Source organism: Danio rerio, chromosome 4 (genome assembly GCF_052040795.2).
Source record: "Danio rerio strain M-AB ecotype USA chromosome 4, GRCz13ab, whole genome shotgun sequence".
Taxonomy (NCBI): domain Eukaryota; kingdom Metazoa; phylum Chordata; class Actinopteri; order Cypriniformes; family Danionidae; genus Danio; species Danio rerio.
In genome coordinates this window covers 13,396,555-13,416,681 of record NC_141024.2, presented here as the reverse complement: position 1 = coordinate 13,416,681, position 20,127 = coordinate 13,396,555, and the positions used below count along the sequence as shown (strand labels likewise).

General features: G+C 36.3%; 2 protein-coding genes across 13 annotated transcripts in view; both read left to right on the top strand.

Moving 5' to 3' along the window:
* Positions 1–20,127, top strand: part of msrb3 (methionine sulfoxide reductase B3) — a 113,416-nt gene that overhangs the window by 41,843 nt on the left and 51,446 nt on the right. Inside the window, exon 12 of one of the 11 annotated variants that reach the window (XR_015481911.1) lies at positions 166–1,213. The exons of the other annotated variants lie outside the window; for them this stretch is intronic. The gene's annotated coding sequence lies outside the window, so the exon portion shown is untranslated. Of the gene's footprint in view, positions 1–165; positions 1,214–20,127 lie in introns of those variants that run through there. 11 annotated transcript variants of the gene reach the window in all.
* The window catches only part of hmga2 (high mobility group AT-hook 2), a 44,787-nt gene continuing 35,079 nt past the window's right edge, over positions 10,420–20,127 (top strand). The window contains exons 1-2 of one of the 2 annotated variants that reach the window (XM_087246094.2): positions 10,420–11,007; positions 13,248–13,334. In XM_087246094.2, coding sequence (XP_087102220.1) covers positions 10,891–11,007; positions 13,248–13,334 — 204 coding nt within the window. In that variant the 5' untranslated portion in view covers positions 10,420–10,890. The remainder of the gene's footprint in view (positions 11,008–13,247; positions 13,335–20,127) is intronic. The other variant, NM_212680.2, reaches the window with a different exon arrangement.

The following is a 20,127-nucleotide window of genomic DNA, read 5'->3' as shown; positions in this document are numbered from 1 at the left end:
TATGCACCGGACACCTTCTCAAAAGCAACATATGCTTATTTGGAAAACCATGCTCCACACAGCTCGACAAACCAGCTATAGGACAGTCTTTCTCCTCTGTGATGCTTGGGGGGAAAAATCTAGTCTAACACAGACTTGTTTGCATTTATACATTGCTTCTCGCAGATGATGTTGTTGTCCTACTGACACACAAGTGTTGTCCTGGATCAACAGCTTCTGTTCACCCAGTGAGCCCTCAATGTACCTGTTTCCCAAACCAGAGCTTGAGTTCACAGAGGTCCATTTCCATATACACTCTTCCCTCCTCCATCTGACTGCATTAGGAATCTGAGAGCGGGTCTATGAATAGAGCAGCGGACCTTGCCGTTCACAGGGGACTCGGCTTCAGGTTTTTTTTGTGTGTGTGTCTCTCAGGGTGGCCTGGATATGACCAGACGTCTGTGTCACTTTCAAAGAGACAGAGCAAGATCATCATTTGTCTTTATGGCCCCTCGTCACCCTTTAACCCCTTCCACAGGGTGACTGACCCTAGATAGTACACTTCTGAGTGAGCAAACAGGAGGTTTGGCTGTCTGATTAGTAGATGATTGTGTTAGATGTTAAGTACTCTTTGTGTGTAAATAAAATAAAGTAAGAAATATTATGTATAGACATCATAGAGCATAATAACGCTCCTCAAAGAGCTCGTTTAAATTCATATTTCTAATAATTCAATTCAATTCAAGTTTATTTGTATAATTATTGTTTCAAAGAAGCTTTACAAAAGCAAATTTGGAAAAATTAAGGTTATTAGTTACCATAAATTTCTTAGTTACTGATAACGTTAGCTAATTAACTAGTAACTTATAACTTTTAACAAAGTAATAAGATGCTTTAAAATAATATATTAGAGCATGAACACTATATTAGTCAGTACCAAAGCTGCCCAAACTAGAACTAGTTTAACAAAGAAAATTAAGATCACAGTCCAGAGGTAAGTCGAGTACACTCAAATTAATATGTTAAGGCAGGGATGTCACACTCAATTCCTGGAGGGCCGCAGCCCTGCATAGTTTAGTTCCAACCCTGCTCCAACACACTTACCTGTAGGTTTCAAACAAGCCTGAATGACTCAATTTGATCAGGTGTGTTAAATTAGGGTTTTTGCTAAACTGTGCAGGGCTGTGACCCTCCAGGAATTGAGTGTGACATCCCTGTGTTAGGGGGAAATATTAAATAAAATGTAAAAAAAAAAAAAAAAAAGGAAAAATTAAGAGAAACAAAACAAATCATGTATTATGCTTCTATTGCTGGTAAAGATGTTGACCAAACTCTCATTTGATGTGACAAAACTCTTATTTTAATGAGATATAATTGTTTATGGTACAGTATTGTTTAAATGCACTAAAATTATTGGCTATATTAACTGAGAAATGGATAAAAATATTCATTTGAAAAATGCGGTGTACTTATTTATGCAAAGCATTGTGTTAATATAAAGGTTTAGTTATTTAAAGAGCCCCTATTATACATTTAAAAAAGGTCATATTTTAGTTTTGGGGGTGTCCAACAACAGGCTGATATGCATGCAAGGTCAAAAAACAATTTCATTGTCTTAAATATGCATTTATTTTTAACTAATTATCCCAGTGACCCCCACATGAATCATTCAGTGATTCATTTGTTCCCAAACCCCTCCTTAGCGCAAAGCTAATCTACACTAATTGGACCGATGACCCAGTCTGTTGATATTTGTCGACTGCATTCAGCACGAGACAGAAAGAACTGGCCACCGCGGCTACAGTATGAAGTACCAGAAAGTATGTGAGAGCCCAATGCAGGAATGCAATAAAGCAATGTAGTTAAACACAAGCATATTACTCTACTCCTAAACCTAACCCCAAGTAATAACGACACACATTCAGTATTAATCCACACAGTGGCAAAAGTTGAACTATTTTGAAAATTGACCACGCTGCGCGTGTAAGGAACAGCTGATGGTGGCCATAGCAACAAACAGGAGAGGATTGCCAGCTCAGAAATGCATTTAAATTGGTAAAGGAAGAAGCACGCGTCACGATTTTAACATAGTTTTGGACACGACATGTGAACAGTCCCATACAGATTTAACCTGAGAGATTCAGTACAAGCACTGATCTATAATGGATATGTGATTACAAGCCGCGTTGGGCCATTACAACTTATAACACACAATTAAACATATATTTTGCAAACTACACAAAATGAGGCAACAATTTTAATGACACTTAAATGTTATGATTCGGAGGAAGAAGAAACTGGTCCATTTGAACTATAAAAGTTATTGACAAAGTCCCTGTCAAAGTCTGACAAAGTCCCATAGTCTCTGCTGCTCCTTCAATAGCAAACGGTCAGCGAATCCCGCGCTGCAGCGTAGGTTATTGTATTAAAAACAGAGAAATGTCAGGAACAAACATAGCATAGCTTGGCTATACTGTGGGATTGTTGTGAAAATTAACTTTAACCATTTATTCCCCCGCAGCTGAATCATCATCTTCGCTTCATGATCAGTCCCGTGATCCCCTGCTTACTGTTAGTGTCTGAAGTGAAAGCGCGTTTACATTTTACCGGAACTGGAACTATTTGGTGATGTACCGTGTTGACAATCTAAAGATCCGAACCCAACTCGATTAATTTATTCGACTCTGTGTCAACTATTTCCCTAAGAAACAGTAGTTTTAAACACGATGCATTTTCAGATTTAAACCTCAGCTGGATGTTTTCATCCACTTAGAGCTGTGTTACACACTGCATAGAAGCTCATTTTAAAAACCCCATAATAGGGGCTCTTTAAAAAAAGCATAAAAGACATACAGCCACATATGACTGTGTTTTTGCGTGTTTATTGTCAAGCGAAAAATGCATTTAAAATGATATCAATAAATAAATATTCACAGTTCCTAAAATATATAAACAAAAAGGACATATTATTTGAATTAGTTGGCTAGAAAAGTAGCTAAAGTAACAATCAAGTCAGAATAAGAGTTAATTAAAATTATACAGGAATATTTACTATAAAAGCTATTAATAAAAACTACAAAAGCATCTCTGTGATGCTAACAGTTTATAATAATTGTGAAGAACTGACTATATGGGTTTAGTTTAAAAAATAAATATAAATAATGATGTATTTGTTTTTTTTTAAAAAAGTGCATATACAGTATAAATTAATAAAAACATCTATATAGAATAATAAAAAATTAGATTACAGTAAATTACATCATTTTTATTCAATATTTTATATATGTAAAAATTGTCCAAACCAATTCATTTATATTCTGTAATATTCTGTGTTCACACATAAAAAAAAACAGTAAACCCTACATGTCTCAGATGAGCACTGAATAGTTTTGCTTTAGTTTCTTCAGCTCAGAGACTGGAGTGAGGAGGGAAATCCGCTTGATATGTGGTTTTCATGAATGTGTGGCATATGTGGGGCCGCTTTGAGTCTTTCTGGGGGTGAAATGGTTAAACTGACATAGGGTGGCAGAGGGGCTGTGGTTGGTCTCTCCACTCTTTTTAGAGTGCAGCGGTGGACGAGTTCTCCCACAATCTGCCCAGAGAGAGAAAGAGAGAGAGAAAAAAAAGGAAATCTGTGTCCGACCCAAAGAATGTCCTTTGAAATGCACATGCTCCTGCTTTTTTACACCCTACGAGTTTCCTTCACATTTCTGGCCTGCATTCTTGCCATTTAGCCATTGCTTTTAATAGTGGAAAACACATTGCGTCTTAAAAGCAATTTAAATTCATGCACCTATAAGTTTTGAGATTTTGTAGTCTTTTTTCCCCCAGTGCTTTAAGTATAATAAAAAGAAAACATTAAATCAAATTCACCTTTAAGTGTTTTTATCAGACTTTGTCTCTGTAGATTTTAGTTGTGATGCTTGAATATGAAAGCAGTTCTGTATGCATGCATAAATTGCCTGATTTATGGGTGGTTTCATTCTACAAATTGATTGTAATTCTGACTGTTGGCAGTTGTTGGAAGAGTGATGATTGTCAAAATATCCTTGCAAAAAATAACTTTAAATAAAAAAAAAAATGAAAATTAGACAGGAATTATAAACCTGCAAATTCATTGTTTAGATTTTAATTAAACTTTAAATAAAATTAATTAAAATTAAGCAAGAATTATAAACCTAACCAGATTCATTGTTTAGATTTTAATTAAACTTTAAATAAAATTTATTAAAATTAAGCAAGAATTATAAACCTAACCAGATTCATTGTTTAGATTTTAATTAATCTTTAAATAAAATTTATTAAAATTAAGCAAGAATTATAAACCTAACCAGATTCATTGTTTAGATTTTAATTAAACTTTAAATCAAATTTATTAAAATTAAGCAAGAATTATAAACCTAACCAGATTCAATGTTTAGATTTAAACATTTTTTAACTTGAAATGATTGTAAATTGGCACATATTTAACCAAACAATTATTAATTCGCATATTTAAAATGAAAACTGGTAACAGTTTACAATAGGGTTATATTTGTTAATGTTAATGCATTTACTAACATGAATAAACAATAAGCAACACATTTATTACATTATTTGTTCCTGTTAGTTAACATTAGTTAATGAATATAGTCATTCATTGCTGGTTAGTTAACTCAGTGCATTAACTAATGTTAATAAGCATTAACATTAATTAACAATAATAAGCATGTACACTTATTAGTTCATTATTAGTTTATGTTAGTAAATACATTAACAATCATTAACTAATGAAAGCTTGTGGTAAAGTGTGACCCGAAACATTGAAGTGTAAGTAAATGATGAGGTCATTTGAGGAAAACCAAACTTAAGTTCAGATTATTGATGGCAAAGTTAAAAACCCATCTAATCAATAATGCACTTAATACCATAAAAACCCATAATTTTTTTTTATTATAGGGATTTTTAGCTATTCAAATGTATTCGACCACACAAGGCCATTTACACTACGAAAGCAACCCAATCATCTCTAAAACTGGTCATTAACTAATGTTAATAAGCATGACTGTGTTTTAATAATGCATTAGTAAATGTTAAACTATGAATAATAAATGCTGTACACGCATTGTTCATTAGTTAGTAAATACATTAACTATCATTAACTAATGAAAGCTTAAGGCAGCGTGTGACCCGAAAACCTGTAATACATATATAAAAATATTAGCATTTTTTTGTACTTTTTTTATTTCTCTATTTTTAAAGGAAGAAACAGGAAAAAAATACAAATAATAGATAAAAAAAATAACAATAACACATAGGAACTTAAATGAACAGTTGACTGGTCACATATTTCCTTACAGGTCACAACAAATACATATAGAAATCAGATTGCACTGTGTAAAGGCATAGGTACAATCCATTTCTCCCAATTTTGCAGGTATTTGTTCCTTTGTAGCTTAAAAGAAAAAGTCATCCTCTCCATATTTTGAACATTGGATATGATATCCAACCATTCAGATTTTGTAGGGGGTTCTAGTTGTAGTCACTTTCGAGTCGCAGTCCATTCTTAATGTAATCAGTCAACTGGCAAAATATGATCACATTTTTTCCCCATTCACCTGCAGTGTGATTAAACATGAGGCACACGCTTTTGTCTGGATTTTTAAATGCATATATGCACATACAACTTTTCATTCATCAACCCAATGCAAAAAAAAAAAAAAGTCTTGCAAAGGAAAGACTTAAATGCACATGTATAGAATTGTTTTGCACATCATGCACTGAGCTCATCATGAGCATGTTCTGACAGAAGCCTGGAGCTGGCCATAATCGATCGGGGCAGTTTTTTGGGTAGTAATTTGTGGCTGGTCTATTGATCGTATTGGTTTCATTGGCTGGCCCTGCTGACGCCGCTGTGTCTGCGGGGGAGTGTCTCACATTCCTCCTCTCCACCTTCTTTGGGGGTCTGAGAGCTGTTTTTTATGAATGAACTGAATACCAACTACAAATTAACCAGGCTCTTTCACAGGGAAAGCGCTCCTTCTGCTGCCGCTTCTGAAAACACTCAATGCCTGAAGAGGCGCAGAAATAAGCATCCAGATGTGGACATTTTAGAGACATGCACTGAATAATGAAGCAGATACAAAAAAAAAATGCACAATTATCTAATAAGTATCTAATCTAATAAGTATTTTGCAGTTACACATCAGTGTTTTTTCCTAAGTGCTGATTGATTTTTCTATTTGTACTGGAATTTCAGATTTTTTTTACATTTATTATACATTTTTGTATTACAATTTTGATATATTCATACAAATTTACCCTAAAGAGAGTGTACCCTCATAAATAAAAGAAGAAAATATAAATATTCATTTATTCATTTTTTTTCTTTTTGGCTTAGTTCCTTTATTAATCAGGAGTTGCTACAGTGGAATGAACCGTCAACTTATCCCTTCCCTGCCGCCTGAAAATATATTTTTCATTTATTTTATTTTTTCCCCACAAAATTCTGAACAAAATTAAAAATTTTTACTTTTCATGATATTTTTTCAATGATTTTTTATCCAATATGCAATTACAATCTGTTTATTTAATTTTAAGACCCATCTTAATAGTAATAATTTACCCTTTTCTTTTACAAAGTTGTTGAACTCCTCAATGTTTATGGAATATTTTCAAGATTTTGCTAAAGAAGTTTTAATTTGCTATATGCCAGGTTGCCCCTCTTGTTTTTGAGTTAAAAATTGTGTATTTTAAGCAAAAATGGCACGTTGTGTATTTTATTTGCTTTTCCTTCTGTTCAGTAAATCAGGCGTTTAATTAATTTTCCCCATTTGCAAATGGTTGTTTACTCATAAAGATACAGATGCAGTTATTGATGTTTTTAAATACATTTGTTGCACAGCTACATTGTAAAGAATATTTTCAATCTTATTTATTATTATTTGCAATATGCAGGCTTACTTTAAACCAGGGGTTCCCAAACTTTTTCTTATGAAGGGCCAAAAAGCAAACTTGATTTAGGGTGATGGGCCGAAGGTAAACACACCAAACTGTATTACGTTAAAGTTGCCATGGGTAATTATCTTATTTATATAATAATCTAAAAAAACAACAACTTGAAAACATTACTTTATATTAAATAATAAAGTTATTTTTGACATTTTATAGCAAACTTATTATATTAAAAACAAAAACAATCCAATTTATGACAGAATAGAATTCAGTGGAGAACATGTTATTCCTCGCCTTTCTGCAGTGTCTTCTGTCCGTCGTGTGTATTTACATTTTAGAAAATCAGATTCATTTATGGATACATTAATTGAAACATTTAATTAAACAATCAAGCAAACAAAAAGAAAGGGGTCACACTTTATTTTGATCATCTGTTTGTTAAATTGTTACATTGCATCTTTCTGCCAACTAATTCTCATTAGATTATAAGTAGACTGTTAGGGTTAATGTTAGTTCAAGTTGACATGTACTTGCAAAGTTTCTTACAGTCAGTTAAATGTCTGCTGAAGCAGTGTCAACAGATACTAAGCAGAGAGTCTACTAATACTCAACTGGACCATCAAAATAAAGTGATACCAAAGAAGGTTATGTGAAATTAGAATCTCTGTTAAAGGCATTTATCCCAATCCTCCCCATCCGTCCCTTCTCTGATGGGATGGTGGGCCAAATCAAAGGTTACAATGAGCCAACATTGGCCTGTAGGCCCTAGTTTGGGCATCTTTGCTTTAAAGCTTCTAGTAATTTTCTCCTTTTTGCTATTCGCTTAGCCACTTTTAAACTAAAAATATAAATAAATAAAAAATAAATATCACAGTTTTCACAGAATAACTTCCAGCCCAAAACAAAGCATCATGTCGTTGGCCCAGGAAACATCCACTCACTATATCTTGGTGCACTTTTTTTAAAATTTCCTTTCCTTTTTTCCATTTTTGCTGTGCTTTGTGTGGCTCTTGGAGTTGAAGATCCTCCAGCTCTTGGTTGTAAAGCTCATCTCTGCCACGGTTGTATTCATCTGGAGAGGCAGCGTTTGTGGAGCAGCTCGGTCAGATCGTGGGAAAGGCCCTCCACGTAAAGCACTTTCTTCTTTGTCACTGTTGTTCTTGTGTAATTGATCTCACTCCACGTCGATGGGCTGAAGACTTCAAACACACGCGGCTGCTGGAGGTCGATCTGCTGCTGCCGCTGCTGCTCACGGCCCTCAGGGACAAAAAACAACTGCTTCCTTTTCTCTTACAATGCACTTCTGATCAGTCTGGCGAACTCAATAGAGGATATTTTAGTTGTGCCAAGTCAAATAAGTGAGACTTGACGTACAATTGGTGGAAATGCCAAATTATGAAATTAGGCTGTAATTAAATAATAATTTAGGTCTTCAGAAATAATTTACAAACATCATTTTATTTGAATAGTTTGAATAACGTTAACAAGGAAAATGGCACTACAATATATTTTTTGTTAAGTAATAATCATTAAAATTAGTCAAACTACTTGAGTTGTTTTTTTATTGTGAATCAGAATTGTAAAGCACCACTAGTGTAATCCATTTACCTAATATGAAAAGCCAGATCTATCTGGAAATCAATTGTATTTTTGGTATTGGTGAATAAATGGTGAAATTATATAATATCTTATGATTTCAACCATCCCCATCCAATGATGATTATTGTGAAAAGTGCTTGACTTAAACCTGAATTGATTTTAATTAATTGAATTAAATACTAAAATGTCAGATATTTAAAATAAGGCGTGCCCTTTAACCCCGCCCCTAAACCTATCCCTCTGCCTTGACAAATCGCACTTAACTCTATGAATGAGATTGTGAAAATTCATACAAATTAGCCACTAAATCAAAAAGTTGTGAATTGTTTAATATTAACTATTTTGTTTTGTAATTAACACAGATATACAGCATGAAAAGTGTTGTCCATTTCCCATCTGTTATAGTTACTGTATAGTAATTTCCAAAAACATGACAAGTGTTGCCATTTTAAATCTGTAACCATTTTTTCCAGCCTGATCTCACAAGCAAACGTAACTATTTCATGTTTTGCCAGTTTAGTGACGAATTCGCACAAATTCAGTCTGTAAGATTTTTAAAAGGAGGCGTGGCACCCAACCCCATCCCTAAACCAAACCATCATTGGGGATAAGCAAATCATACTAAATTGTACGAATGAGATCGTACGATTTCATATGAATTAGACACTAAATGGAAAAAGTTGTGAATTGCATTGAGAAAGCCATGTTTTTTTTCCCAAAAAGAACGAAAACATAACGTGTATCAAGTGTTGACCATTTTATAATTGTTATATAATTTTTCTTCTATAATAAATGAAAACGCACAAAGTGTGACAAAGTCACAAAGTCGAATGCGTATTTAAGCATTTATGTGGATAGATGACATACAAAGTTAATGCAAATGTGTGAATAGAGGCGAAATTACGCAAAATGTGCAAGGTGTTTGCCATTTAATTTTCCCCTATCGCACATTCTGTGCGAGTTAAAAAAATAAACTGGAACAGAAAATTTAGATATGCAAAAAACATCCCGCAAGCCTGACTGATGCGATGCTTCGTGTCTGGTGTGAACCAAGCATATTCGCACCTATAATACTGTTTCTGTTTTGTGTGGCAATTTGTAGCAACTGTCATTTGAACGTTTTTTAGGAAAAAAACAAAAACAAAAAAAAAGACAATTGTTGCTCCTTTCCCAACCCTTATATTATTGATTTGTTTAATGAGTGAAAACATACAGCTGGAAAATTTCTCAACCATAAAGTTATATATATATATATATCCTTTAAAAAAATGTGGCCTTAGTGAATTTATTAATAATTCTATGTGTGATTTTTTTTACTATTAGGGTAATTCAAGTGTATTGCAAAATACTAAAAAGTGTTGAAATGTGAAATGATCTCATTGTGCGGCAAAGGCAATAGGTTTTTTTAATCTTAAATATTTGTTTCGGAAAAAGTAAAGCTACTCTTAAAAGGTATATCTAAAGCAAACTATATGAATAGGTATGGGATATGAGAATCGCAAGCACATGCAAGTTTACATATTGCTTCGATTTTTTTAAACAAACAAACAAACAAACAAACAAACAAACAAACAAACAAACAAACAAACAATCAAACAAAAAACAAAACAAAACAAATAAACAATCTAGGAAGCAGTGCTGCTATGTCTTTAAACGTGCTGGAGTGAAGCCAGTAACATGAATGGTGCTGGACACGTGAGTTTGTCTCGATGTGGTCTCTCCTCTTAGTATTTCTCATGTTTTCTCTGGCAGTTGTCCAATTCTTTTCTCTCTCTCTCTTTTTGCGCCTCTCGTGCCCCCTCCTTCCTCGTGTTATCCACCCACGGGAAAAGTGATTTTCGCCTCTCTCTCTCTCTCTCTCTCTCGTTTTTTTTTTTTTTTAAATGTATATACCTCATCCTTATCCCCAGTCTGTGGACTTATTTCCGTGTGGGAAGCAGGGATGCATTTAAAATGCCCCCATTTTTTGTTTTACTCAAACCAATCCGCGTAAAGTCTTTCCCCGCAATTTCTTGAATCCGCAGTAGCGTGGAGATCAGTCCGTGCACTGTCACACTGCGAATGTCTCGTTCAAATTGCAATCGATCACCGGGCTTATTTTATTCCTAAAGCCACCCCCACTTAATTCTACACAGGAGACTTTCCCCTCTGTGTGTGTGTGTTGTGAGCCAAATTCTCCAAACCAAGACGCAGCACGTGCTTCTCACAAACACACAACGCGCTTTAATTTATATTTTGCATGAGCGCACCGGGTTTGAACGCTTTGTTTTGCTGAGCGCGGGACACTGACCGACTGACTGACCGATCGGCCGAGAGCTCGTGCTGCGGGAACTGAAGGTGCGCGAGACTCTGTTTGGATCTCATTCACACACACACAGGATGAGCGCGCGCGGAGAGGAAGCCGCCGGCGAGGCTTCAGGATCGCAGGAGCAGCCCGAGCCTGCGCTGGCTGAGCCAAAGAAGAGGGGACCCGGCAGACCCAGAAAGCCGCAACAGGTCAGTGTGCGACTCCTTTACCTTTGCTAAATTTAGAAAGGACGCGTTTAAACGTGCTTGTAAACATTTTTAGTGTAAGCATGTTACTTTTTGCGCACTTGTTTACGCACTGCTTAAAAGCGGAACTGGCTGCAGGTGTTAAAGTAAATATGGACATTTTTTAAACTTAGTTTACACAGCTGAACACCAGGATAGTAGACCAGCATAGTAACTAAGTGTTGTTTAGGATGTTTTTATTTTTCGGCAGAATCAATATAACCAATTTGGGATGTTTTTAATTAGCTCCGTTAATTAGATTTAGTAAATCTTTATCCCCTATTAAATGCTGTGCATTGTGTTACACAAAATAAGGTATTGCATACCTTTGCACTTTTGCACACCATGTACTTTAGTACACGTTTATCTGTGTAATTCACACATAACAACCATTTTATAAAGAGAAAATCAACATCATGAGTTTAGTTTTAGTTTTTTCCTTTAATAAAAAGTCCTTACGTTATCTTTTTTTATTTCAGCACTTACATTTTGTTTATTAAAGTGCATATTTCTAATTAATGTAGATGGATTGTAAAATATTTTTAATTAATTAATGCAAGACTCACTGCTGTCACTGCTTGAAATGTCAACTACATAATGTTATGTCAAAAAAGTTTATTCTACTCAATTCAAACATGGTGTTTTTAGACAAAAGAATCTGTGCTTTGCTGTGTGCATTTAAAGTTTCTCTCTGTCGCAGTCTGAATGTATAGCCTGTACAAGTATTAGGCTTATTGTACGAGTAGCACTTGTTTGCATTTGTACAGGAAGCCCTTTTTTTCCTATAGCAGATAGCATTCCAAAATTACACGCTTGCCATCTGTTGATCACAACGCTCTATTATATGTAATGCTAATGCACTTCACAGAGTCGCTCTGGTTGTCTTAAATGTAAATGCAAATGTATATGCTGCACTACAGGCTTATTTGAATGTGCTGAGGTGAAAGCCAGTTTAGAAATGTTTAATCAGCCCAAATTTGATTTAATTTTAATATTTGAGAAATGCTGTGGATTGATATTTAGATTTTTGTTGTTGATGTGGTTACTATAACAACAAGAATGTACTTGAAATGCACCGAACATTTAACTGTTTAGTCATTACCACATCCTTCAAAAGTCTTGTTTGTGCTTGGAGGATGTGATTCACTATCTCAAGTAATTCACCAGTGAGTCACGCTTGTACCTCTAATTGCAAGTGGCCATCAGGATGAGCTGGCAAGTGGGGTTAAAAATAAATCAATCAGTCATTAAATGTTGATTTTAGTTGGCATTTACCACTGTGATAAAACAAATAGTGAATTCAAATGAATTTTCATTTAAAATGAAGATTTTATTCGGGCAGATAAATTTACTGTACTTACTTATATGTATAGTAGTAATTGCTCTTTTATTGACTCTGTTATAATTGCTTTGTTATCTTGCTGTTAGTTCAGTTTAATCTTACATGGCTACAAATTGTAAACATGTCTGTGCTCTTTGCAAGAATTATAATTAAAAACAGTTGTTGTTTTTTCTATATGCACATATGCTTATAGACACATCATTGTTTGCTCTTATCTAGTAAAGAGTGAATGGAAGACCACTGGTTAATGTGTGTATGATTGTCAGGGACCCTGTATTCTTTGAGACTGAGCAGAGTGCATATATAAACAGAAATATTTGGACAATTTTTGAAGGGCTACCTTAAAAAAAACTTTTCTATAATTTATTTATTATTTAAAATAATTTATTTATTTATTTATTTATTTATTTATTTATTTATTTATTTATTTATTTATTTATTTATTAATTTATTTATTTATTTAATTATTTATTTATTTATTTATTCATGTATCTAAGTTATAACTAAATTAATTCTAATGCAAATAACATCAAAAAATAATCAAGGTGGACTAGCACTATTTTGGAAGTATTTGGTCCTAATGTGTGCTTTTTTTATGGATGTATGTAGTCATTTCACCTCAAGCTGACACAGTAGCATAACCACAGGTGTAGTTTGTCATATTACCTAACCTAAGCACATGATCCAATAACATTTGATCTCAGGAAAGTGCTTTATCATTTGAAACCTTAAAAACTTGCTTCAAAATTGTGCTTTTGCATTTATCCAAATAAATGACTTTGGTGATAGAAAGTGGCACAGCAGTACTCTATAGATTTGTTTGCTGTTTTCATGGCCTAAGTTCACCTCCTCTCCCCTTCAGGAACCCACAGGAGAGCCTGTCCCCAAACGACCGAGGGGACGCCCCAAAGGAAGCAAGAACAAGGGCCCCTCCAAAGCAGCGCAGAAGGTGAGAAACGTCCTGGACAACTGTCCAGTCACAAACAAACACAAGACACAGATCTATCTATCTTTTTTTTTTCCATCTATCTATTGATCTGCTTTTTGATATTTTTGGCAGTTCTTCATCGACAGGTTGTGCACTTGAAATCCTTTAACACCAGAAATCCATTGATTACCCCTTGTATAATTATTAAATATAATGCATCTATCCACCCATTCATTTGATATAATCCATTTGTAAATCTATTCATCCATTTCATATATTTTTGACTAATCTGACTAATCCATTAGATGTTTTACACATGCATCCATTAATTGGAAATCCTCTCTTCATACACTTGGTGTATATTAATCATACACCAATTCATCCTTTTTACTAATGATCATTCATCCATCCAATTGATATTTTATCCATTATTCACCCAATGAACCATCCATCCATCCATCTACCCTCCCATCCATCCATCCATCCATCCATCCATCCATCTACCCTCCCATCCATCCATCCATCCATCCATCCATCCATCCATCCATCCATCCATCCATCCATCCACTCACCCAATTCATATACCATCCATCCACTCACCCAATTGATATATCATTCATCTTCTCACCCATTTGAAATACCATCCTTCCACTAACCAAATTCCTATTCCATCCGTCCATCCATCAATCCATCCATCTATTCACTCACCCAATTGATATAGCATCCATCTGCTCACCCAAATAATATACCATCCATCCACTCACTCAATTGATATACCATTTATCCATCCATCCATCCATCCATCCTCTCACTCAATTGATATATCATCCATCTGCTCACCCATTTGAAATACCATCCATCCACTCACCCAATTGATATACCATGCATCCACTCACCCATTTGATATACCATCTATCCACTCACCCAGTTGATATATCTTCCATTCATCCAATCATTGATCCATCCATCCCTCCATCCATCCATCCATCCATCCATCCATCCATCCATCCATCCTATATATCAAGCTATCAATTGTCTTTTCCATTTATCCACTTATTTTCCATTATTTTTTGTATCGATTCATCCGTCCTATATATTTTCCAATCATCCATCCATCCATCCATCCATCCATCCAGCCAGCCAGCCAGCCAGCCAGCCGTTCGTCTTATTTTGACCATCCATATTATATATTTTCCACAATCCATCCATCCATCCATCCATCCATCCATCCATCCATCCATCCATATTATATGTTTTCCATCCATCCAATGTCTTATTTGTCCATCCCATCCATCCATCCATCCATGTTTATGTCTGTCTGTCTATGATCTTTCTATGTATCCTTCTATTCTTCAGTGTGTGTGCCTGTCTATCCTATCTACTGTGCACCACTTTGCAAGATCAGGAATATTAATCTTGGCAGTGTTAACCGAGGAAATGGGCTCTTACCGTTTTTATGAATCATTTATCAGGAACGTGTCAGGAACATTTAGAAGCATGTGAAATGTGTCAACATCCGGGGTGTGCGAGTGTCTGTGTGTGAATGTTTGGGGCTGCTTTTTGATCTCTCAATCATGAAGCCTCAGTGTTGCCTGTGCGAACAGACCACAGTGACCCGAATGTCTTTGCTGTGTGTTTCAGCAGAGCAGTTAACACTAAGCTCCAGTAATGTGGCAAGGGGTCTCCTGCTGACCTACACACCTAAAAGTAGAAGTCAATTCTACACACGTAAATACCCCCTCTCTGTCTCGTCTTAGGCAAATTACCATGCATATGTGAAAGAACCACAAACATGCAGGCGTATATACACATGCGCACATGAAGCGAATACTCTATGCAGGGAGTATAGAGCATGCACTGTTGCATACTGCCAAACGAACTCTGTTCCCATTCCTTACTAATGCCCATGTAAACAGAAAAGCAAATCACAGCATCGCATAATATTTAGTTGGTGTGCATCAGTATAGCCGTAATTGCTGGATTCTGTTTATGTATTGGGAATGCCTTTAAAGAGGGGTTGTTCTGGTGAGCGTTTTGTGATGAAGTCATTAGCATTTCTGCCTTGCTTGTGTGTGGTCTAGTCTGGCATATGCTTGTGGGAAGTCCCCTTTAACTGTCAGTGCGTTTGGTTTTTTTAAAAGTATTACTGTATGTTTCTCATCTCTGAGCTGTCGTGGAGAGCTGAAATGTCTACTTGCGGAATTAGTCTGTGTTAATAACTCACTGACAGCATTCGCCGTTCTCTTTTTGCAGTTATGTACCACTGTAAACACACAACCCCCCTTTGAAAACTAGAGGACTGTTCTGTGAGCGTAATCCTGTTTCATCCCATATGGGTTTGTTGTGATATAACATGAACTAAATAGTCTACCATTATGAAAGGAGTCAAATTTGGGAATCAGTCAGCTTCTCTGTCTCCTTCCACTATCTTGACCTTGCAAGGTTCCATAACATATTAGAAGCACAAGCTCCTGCAGAGTATTGCATGGAGAAAACTAGAAGAAACCATTGTTATGTCGATTTTTTTTTTGGATGGATGAATTGATACATTGATATAGAGATGGGGTGGATGTATCAATTAAGGAAGGGGTAAATAAATGGATGGATGGACTGATAGAGATAAAGGGATGGATTGGTAAGGTTGTATAGATTTACAGAGTTACTGATAGATGGACAGCGAGATTGATGGACATCTAGAGAGATGGGTAAAGTGATGATATATGGATAGTATAATACAGGGATCTCGCACTTGCCAACAAATATTGGAAGAACCAGCTCCTGCAAAGAGTAAGTATTGCATGTAGAAAAGTGGAAGAATCCCAACACAGACTCATTCTAAAAACGTAGTCCCGCGGACGTTTCTGGAGACCGCGAATTATGAAGCCGGAGGTACATATGGCTGCATTTAATTTTTTTAAGTGAACGCTATGGGGCGGTATGACGCTGTTCCTTTTCGCGCTTACCAGCTAAATATCATACAAGGGCTTTTTTTTTTCTAGACAGCTTTTGTAAATCGTCGGTTGGGTTTAGGGAAGTAAGTGGGTGGGTCAATCGATAAAATTGGTTGGGTTTAGGAAAGAAGGAGGGTGGCTCGGTGGCTCGGCAGAGAAATTTGAAATGCGAAAAAGTCCACTCAGCACTTTTTGGATGGATGGATGGATGGATGAATTGATTGATTGATTGATTGATTGATTGATTGATTGATTGATTGATTGATTGATTGATTGATTGATTGATTGATTGATTGATTGATTGATTGATTGATTGATTGATTGACAGACTGACTGATGGGTCTGGATGTATCAACAGAGGAATGGGTAGATAAATGGATGGATGGACCAATTGAGATAAATAGATTTATAGAGGGATGGATTGGTGGGGTCGAATGGATTTACAGAAGGATTAATTGATTGATAAATAGACAGCAAGATGGATGGACATGATAGCATGATAGAGGGATGGATTAGTAGAGGACCTTGCACTTGCCAACAAATATTAAAATAAGTAATGCATGAAGAAAAGTTGAAGATATTGTTCTGTTATTTTTTGGATAGATGAATTGATTGATTACTGTAGAGATGGGTGTGGATGTATCAATAGAGGAAAGGGCAGATAAATGGATAGATAGACCGATAGAGATACATGGATGTACAGAGGGATGGATTGGTAGGGTTGTATGGATTTACAGTGGGAAAGATAGATTGATAGATAGAGATTGGGATGAATGGACATCAAGAGAGATGGGTAAAGCTATGATTCATGGATAGTATGATGGAGAGATGGATTAGTAGAGGACTGAGTGATAGAGATTAATTGATTAATAGAGGGATGGATTGACACATGGATTGATTATGGATGAATAAAGGAATAATGGAAAGATGGATGGACCGATGGATTTAGGGTTGGATGGATTGACAGAGGTGAAGGATTGGTATGGATGGATTTAGCGAGGTTTACTAATGTAATGTGTGTATTTATAAGGTGCATTGATTGTTTATGCCCATACATCCAATATGCTTCACAATCATGGGGGAGGTGTGTAGGATCAACTTGGATGATGCGACGGCAGCCACAGGAAAACTACGCCAGTGCGCTCACCACACACCAGCTATAGGTTAGGTGGAGAGACAATGATAAAGCCAATTCAGTAGATGCGGTGATTGGTAGGCCATGATGTGTAAAGGGCCAATAGAGGGAGTTTGGCCAGGACACCGGGATTCCACTCCTACTCTTCACGAGAAGTGTCATGGGATTTTTTTTATGACCACAGAGAGTCAGGACCTTAGTTTAACATCTTATCTGTAAGGCAGCGATCACTGACAGTATGGTGTCCCCTTCACTTTACTGGGGCATTAGGACACAGACGGCAGGTTGAGCGCCCCATGCTGGCCTCACTAACATCACTATCCCATGTGGTCTCCGATACAGGTACTGACCAGGCTCAGCCCTGCTTAGCGTCAGTGAGTATAATTAGATAGAGTGGATCGATACATTAATAGAGAAAATGTTGGATGGGCAATGGATGGATGTAAATTGATTGATAGATGGATTGGTAGATGGATTGATGATAGTTAGAGCCTTAAGACAATCCAGTGAATGTACAAAAACCTCCAGGTTCATGAAATGTTGTAGTCAATAAATATTGTACTCAATACAGATTCTGCCATTGTAATCTCCTAATTGCACCAAAGAACCCACAGAGCTGGCATCATATGAACAATCTCGTCTAAATCAGAGTAACCATGATGTACCTTGATGGTTACTAGCACAGTTATAGCTGTCAACACACATACCCAGATCATCTCCGTCTAGCTGTGATCAGACTGGCACTAATGACTTGCCCGAATATTTTCCATTGACCAGACATTGTTGGAACTTGATACGGGGCATCAGGGGGCTAATTTTAAACTCTCCATTCGCAAAAGTGGGTTTGGCAGAGGCAAGGCTGGCCCTCCCTTTCCATTAATGAGAGATGGCCTTGTCCCCGGCCTCACACGCATGCCAGGATGTCCCGGTGTCGAAGAGGACAGCGAGCGCCCGGCTTGTGTCTGCCACGGACACGGGACTTGGCTGGACGAGACACGCAAACACAGACATGATTAATTGATCAGGGTGTCGGCTTGCAGACCATTAAACCTCCTGATTAAAAATGCAGCATCCCCAACAGAGGACTGAGGGCTGGGAGACACTGATTGGACCAAGACAGACAGACAGAGACACTGAGAAAGACACCGACAAGGAGAGGCGAGGTTAAAGGGATGCTGTCTTTGAGAACGCTCAAGTCTTTGCAATGCATCATGAGCACAAAGACCTAATGTTTACATCAAATTTCAAGCATTTTGCAATCCTGACAAGCAAACTGACCTGCCTCCTTTTTTAGTGACTGGCTGTGGCATGAACTGCGATGCTCAGGTTTATGTTTCTCCAGTCTGTCATGCCTTTGCAGAACGTTGAAACGTCCTTGGGGTATTCAAAACAAACTGTGCTTGTTGAATAAGTAGTAATGTGAGCCTTGACAATGCCTGCATACTTAGTCAGGGCAAACAGACCGACACAAACAGGGCTGAACACATCACACACAACACAACAGACAGAGGTACATTGTAGAGGTCTCCAACGATAATAATAATACAGGTTTAAACTGATAGTTTACTTTAAAAAAATAGCCTGTCATCATTAACTCACCCTCATGTCTTTCCAAACCTGTATGACTGACTTACTCTTGATTGGCTGTCAGAAAAAAATGTGCTAAAATTGTACCTTTAGGGGTACAACAGCTCATCACACAGACAAGTTTGTACCATATCTACCCCTAAAAGATGCGCATTAGTTTTCTTAAAGTAGTAATATGTACACTAAAGACCACAAAATACTTCAAACATTTTGTTATTTAAAAAAAAATATCTAAACACAATTTTTGCAAGTATAATATTGCCATTAATGCACTTTAAGCGGAAAGATGACTTTACATGTCTATGTCCTTTTCATTCTCTGAGCTCATGTTCTGTTTGCACTTTTAAAAAAAACTTTAAAAAAAAAATAAAGAAATACATCAAATACAATCAGTAATAAAAACAACATTAAATCAATCATGTCTTATGGTGCAAATTTACAGTTACATGATTTTACTTTGACAAGGAATCAATGCTTCTGGAAAGAGGGAGGCAAATGACACGTTAACCATTTTATCTCCATTGTTGTTTTTTCATAATCGTCGTGGAGGCCAAAACCAAAACAATTGTTTTATTAATTGCACATTAATGGTTACTATTATGATGGACTTGTAGTAAACTTGACTTCAAGTGACTGACACTTTTCTTTGAAATGTAGCTGCACGGTAAACTTGACTGGAAAATTTCCACAAAGCATTTATTTATTTTGGAGGTGATTAAATTATTGGTGGGGACGTTAACATTAAATTATATGGAGAGGACACATCCCCTCCGTCACTGCTAATTCTACACCCTTGCATAAAAGGTTAATTTCAGAATTTCATAAAACTTGGTAATTCTGGCAATTAATGTAATGCTTAAGCAAGGTGATGGTTGTTAATAGGTTAGATAGGCACACACTCTACCAGCATTGATTTGTATCTCGCTCGAATGACAAACATGATACCTCTGACACCTACCCTTCCTGGGTCATTCGCAGAATTCATAGATGTTTGATGATTTGAATAAGGTTTCCTGCAGGGCTCTGCATGACAAAAGCCCACGGCCAGAAGAAAACTTTATATCCTATCAATAATGGAGACGCGTCTTGTCTTGTTAATTGTCTTCGACCGTGGTGGGAAGGCACCACCTTTCAAACCCGC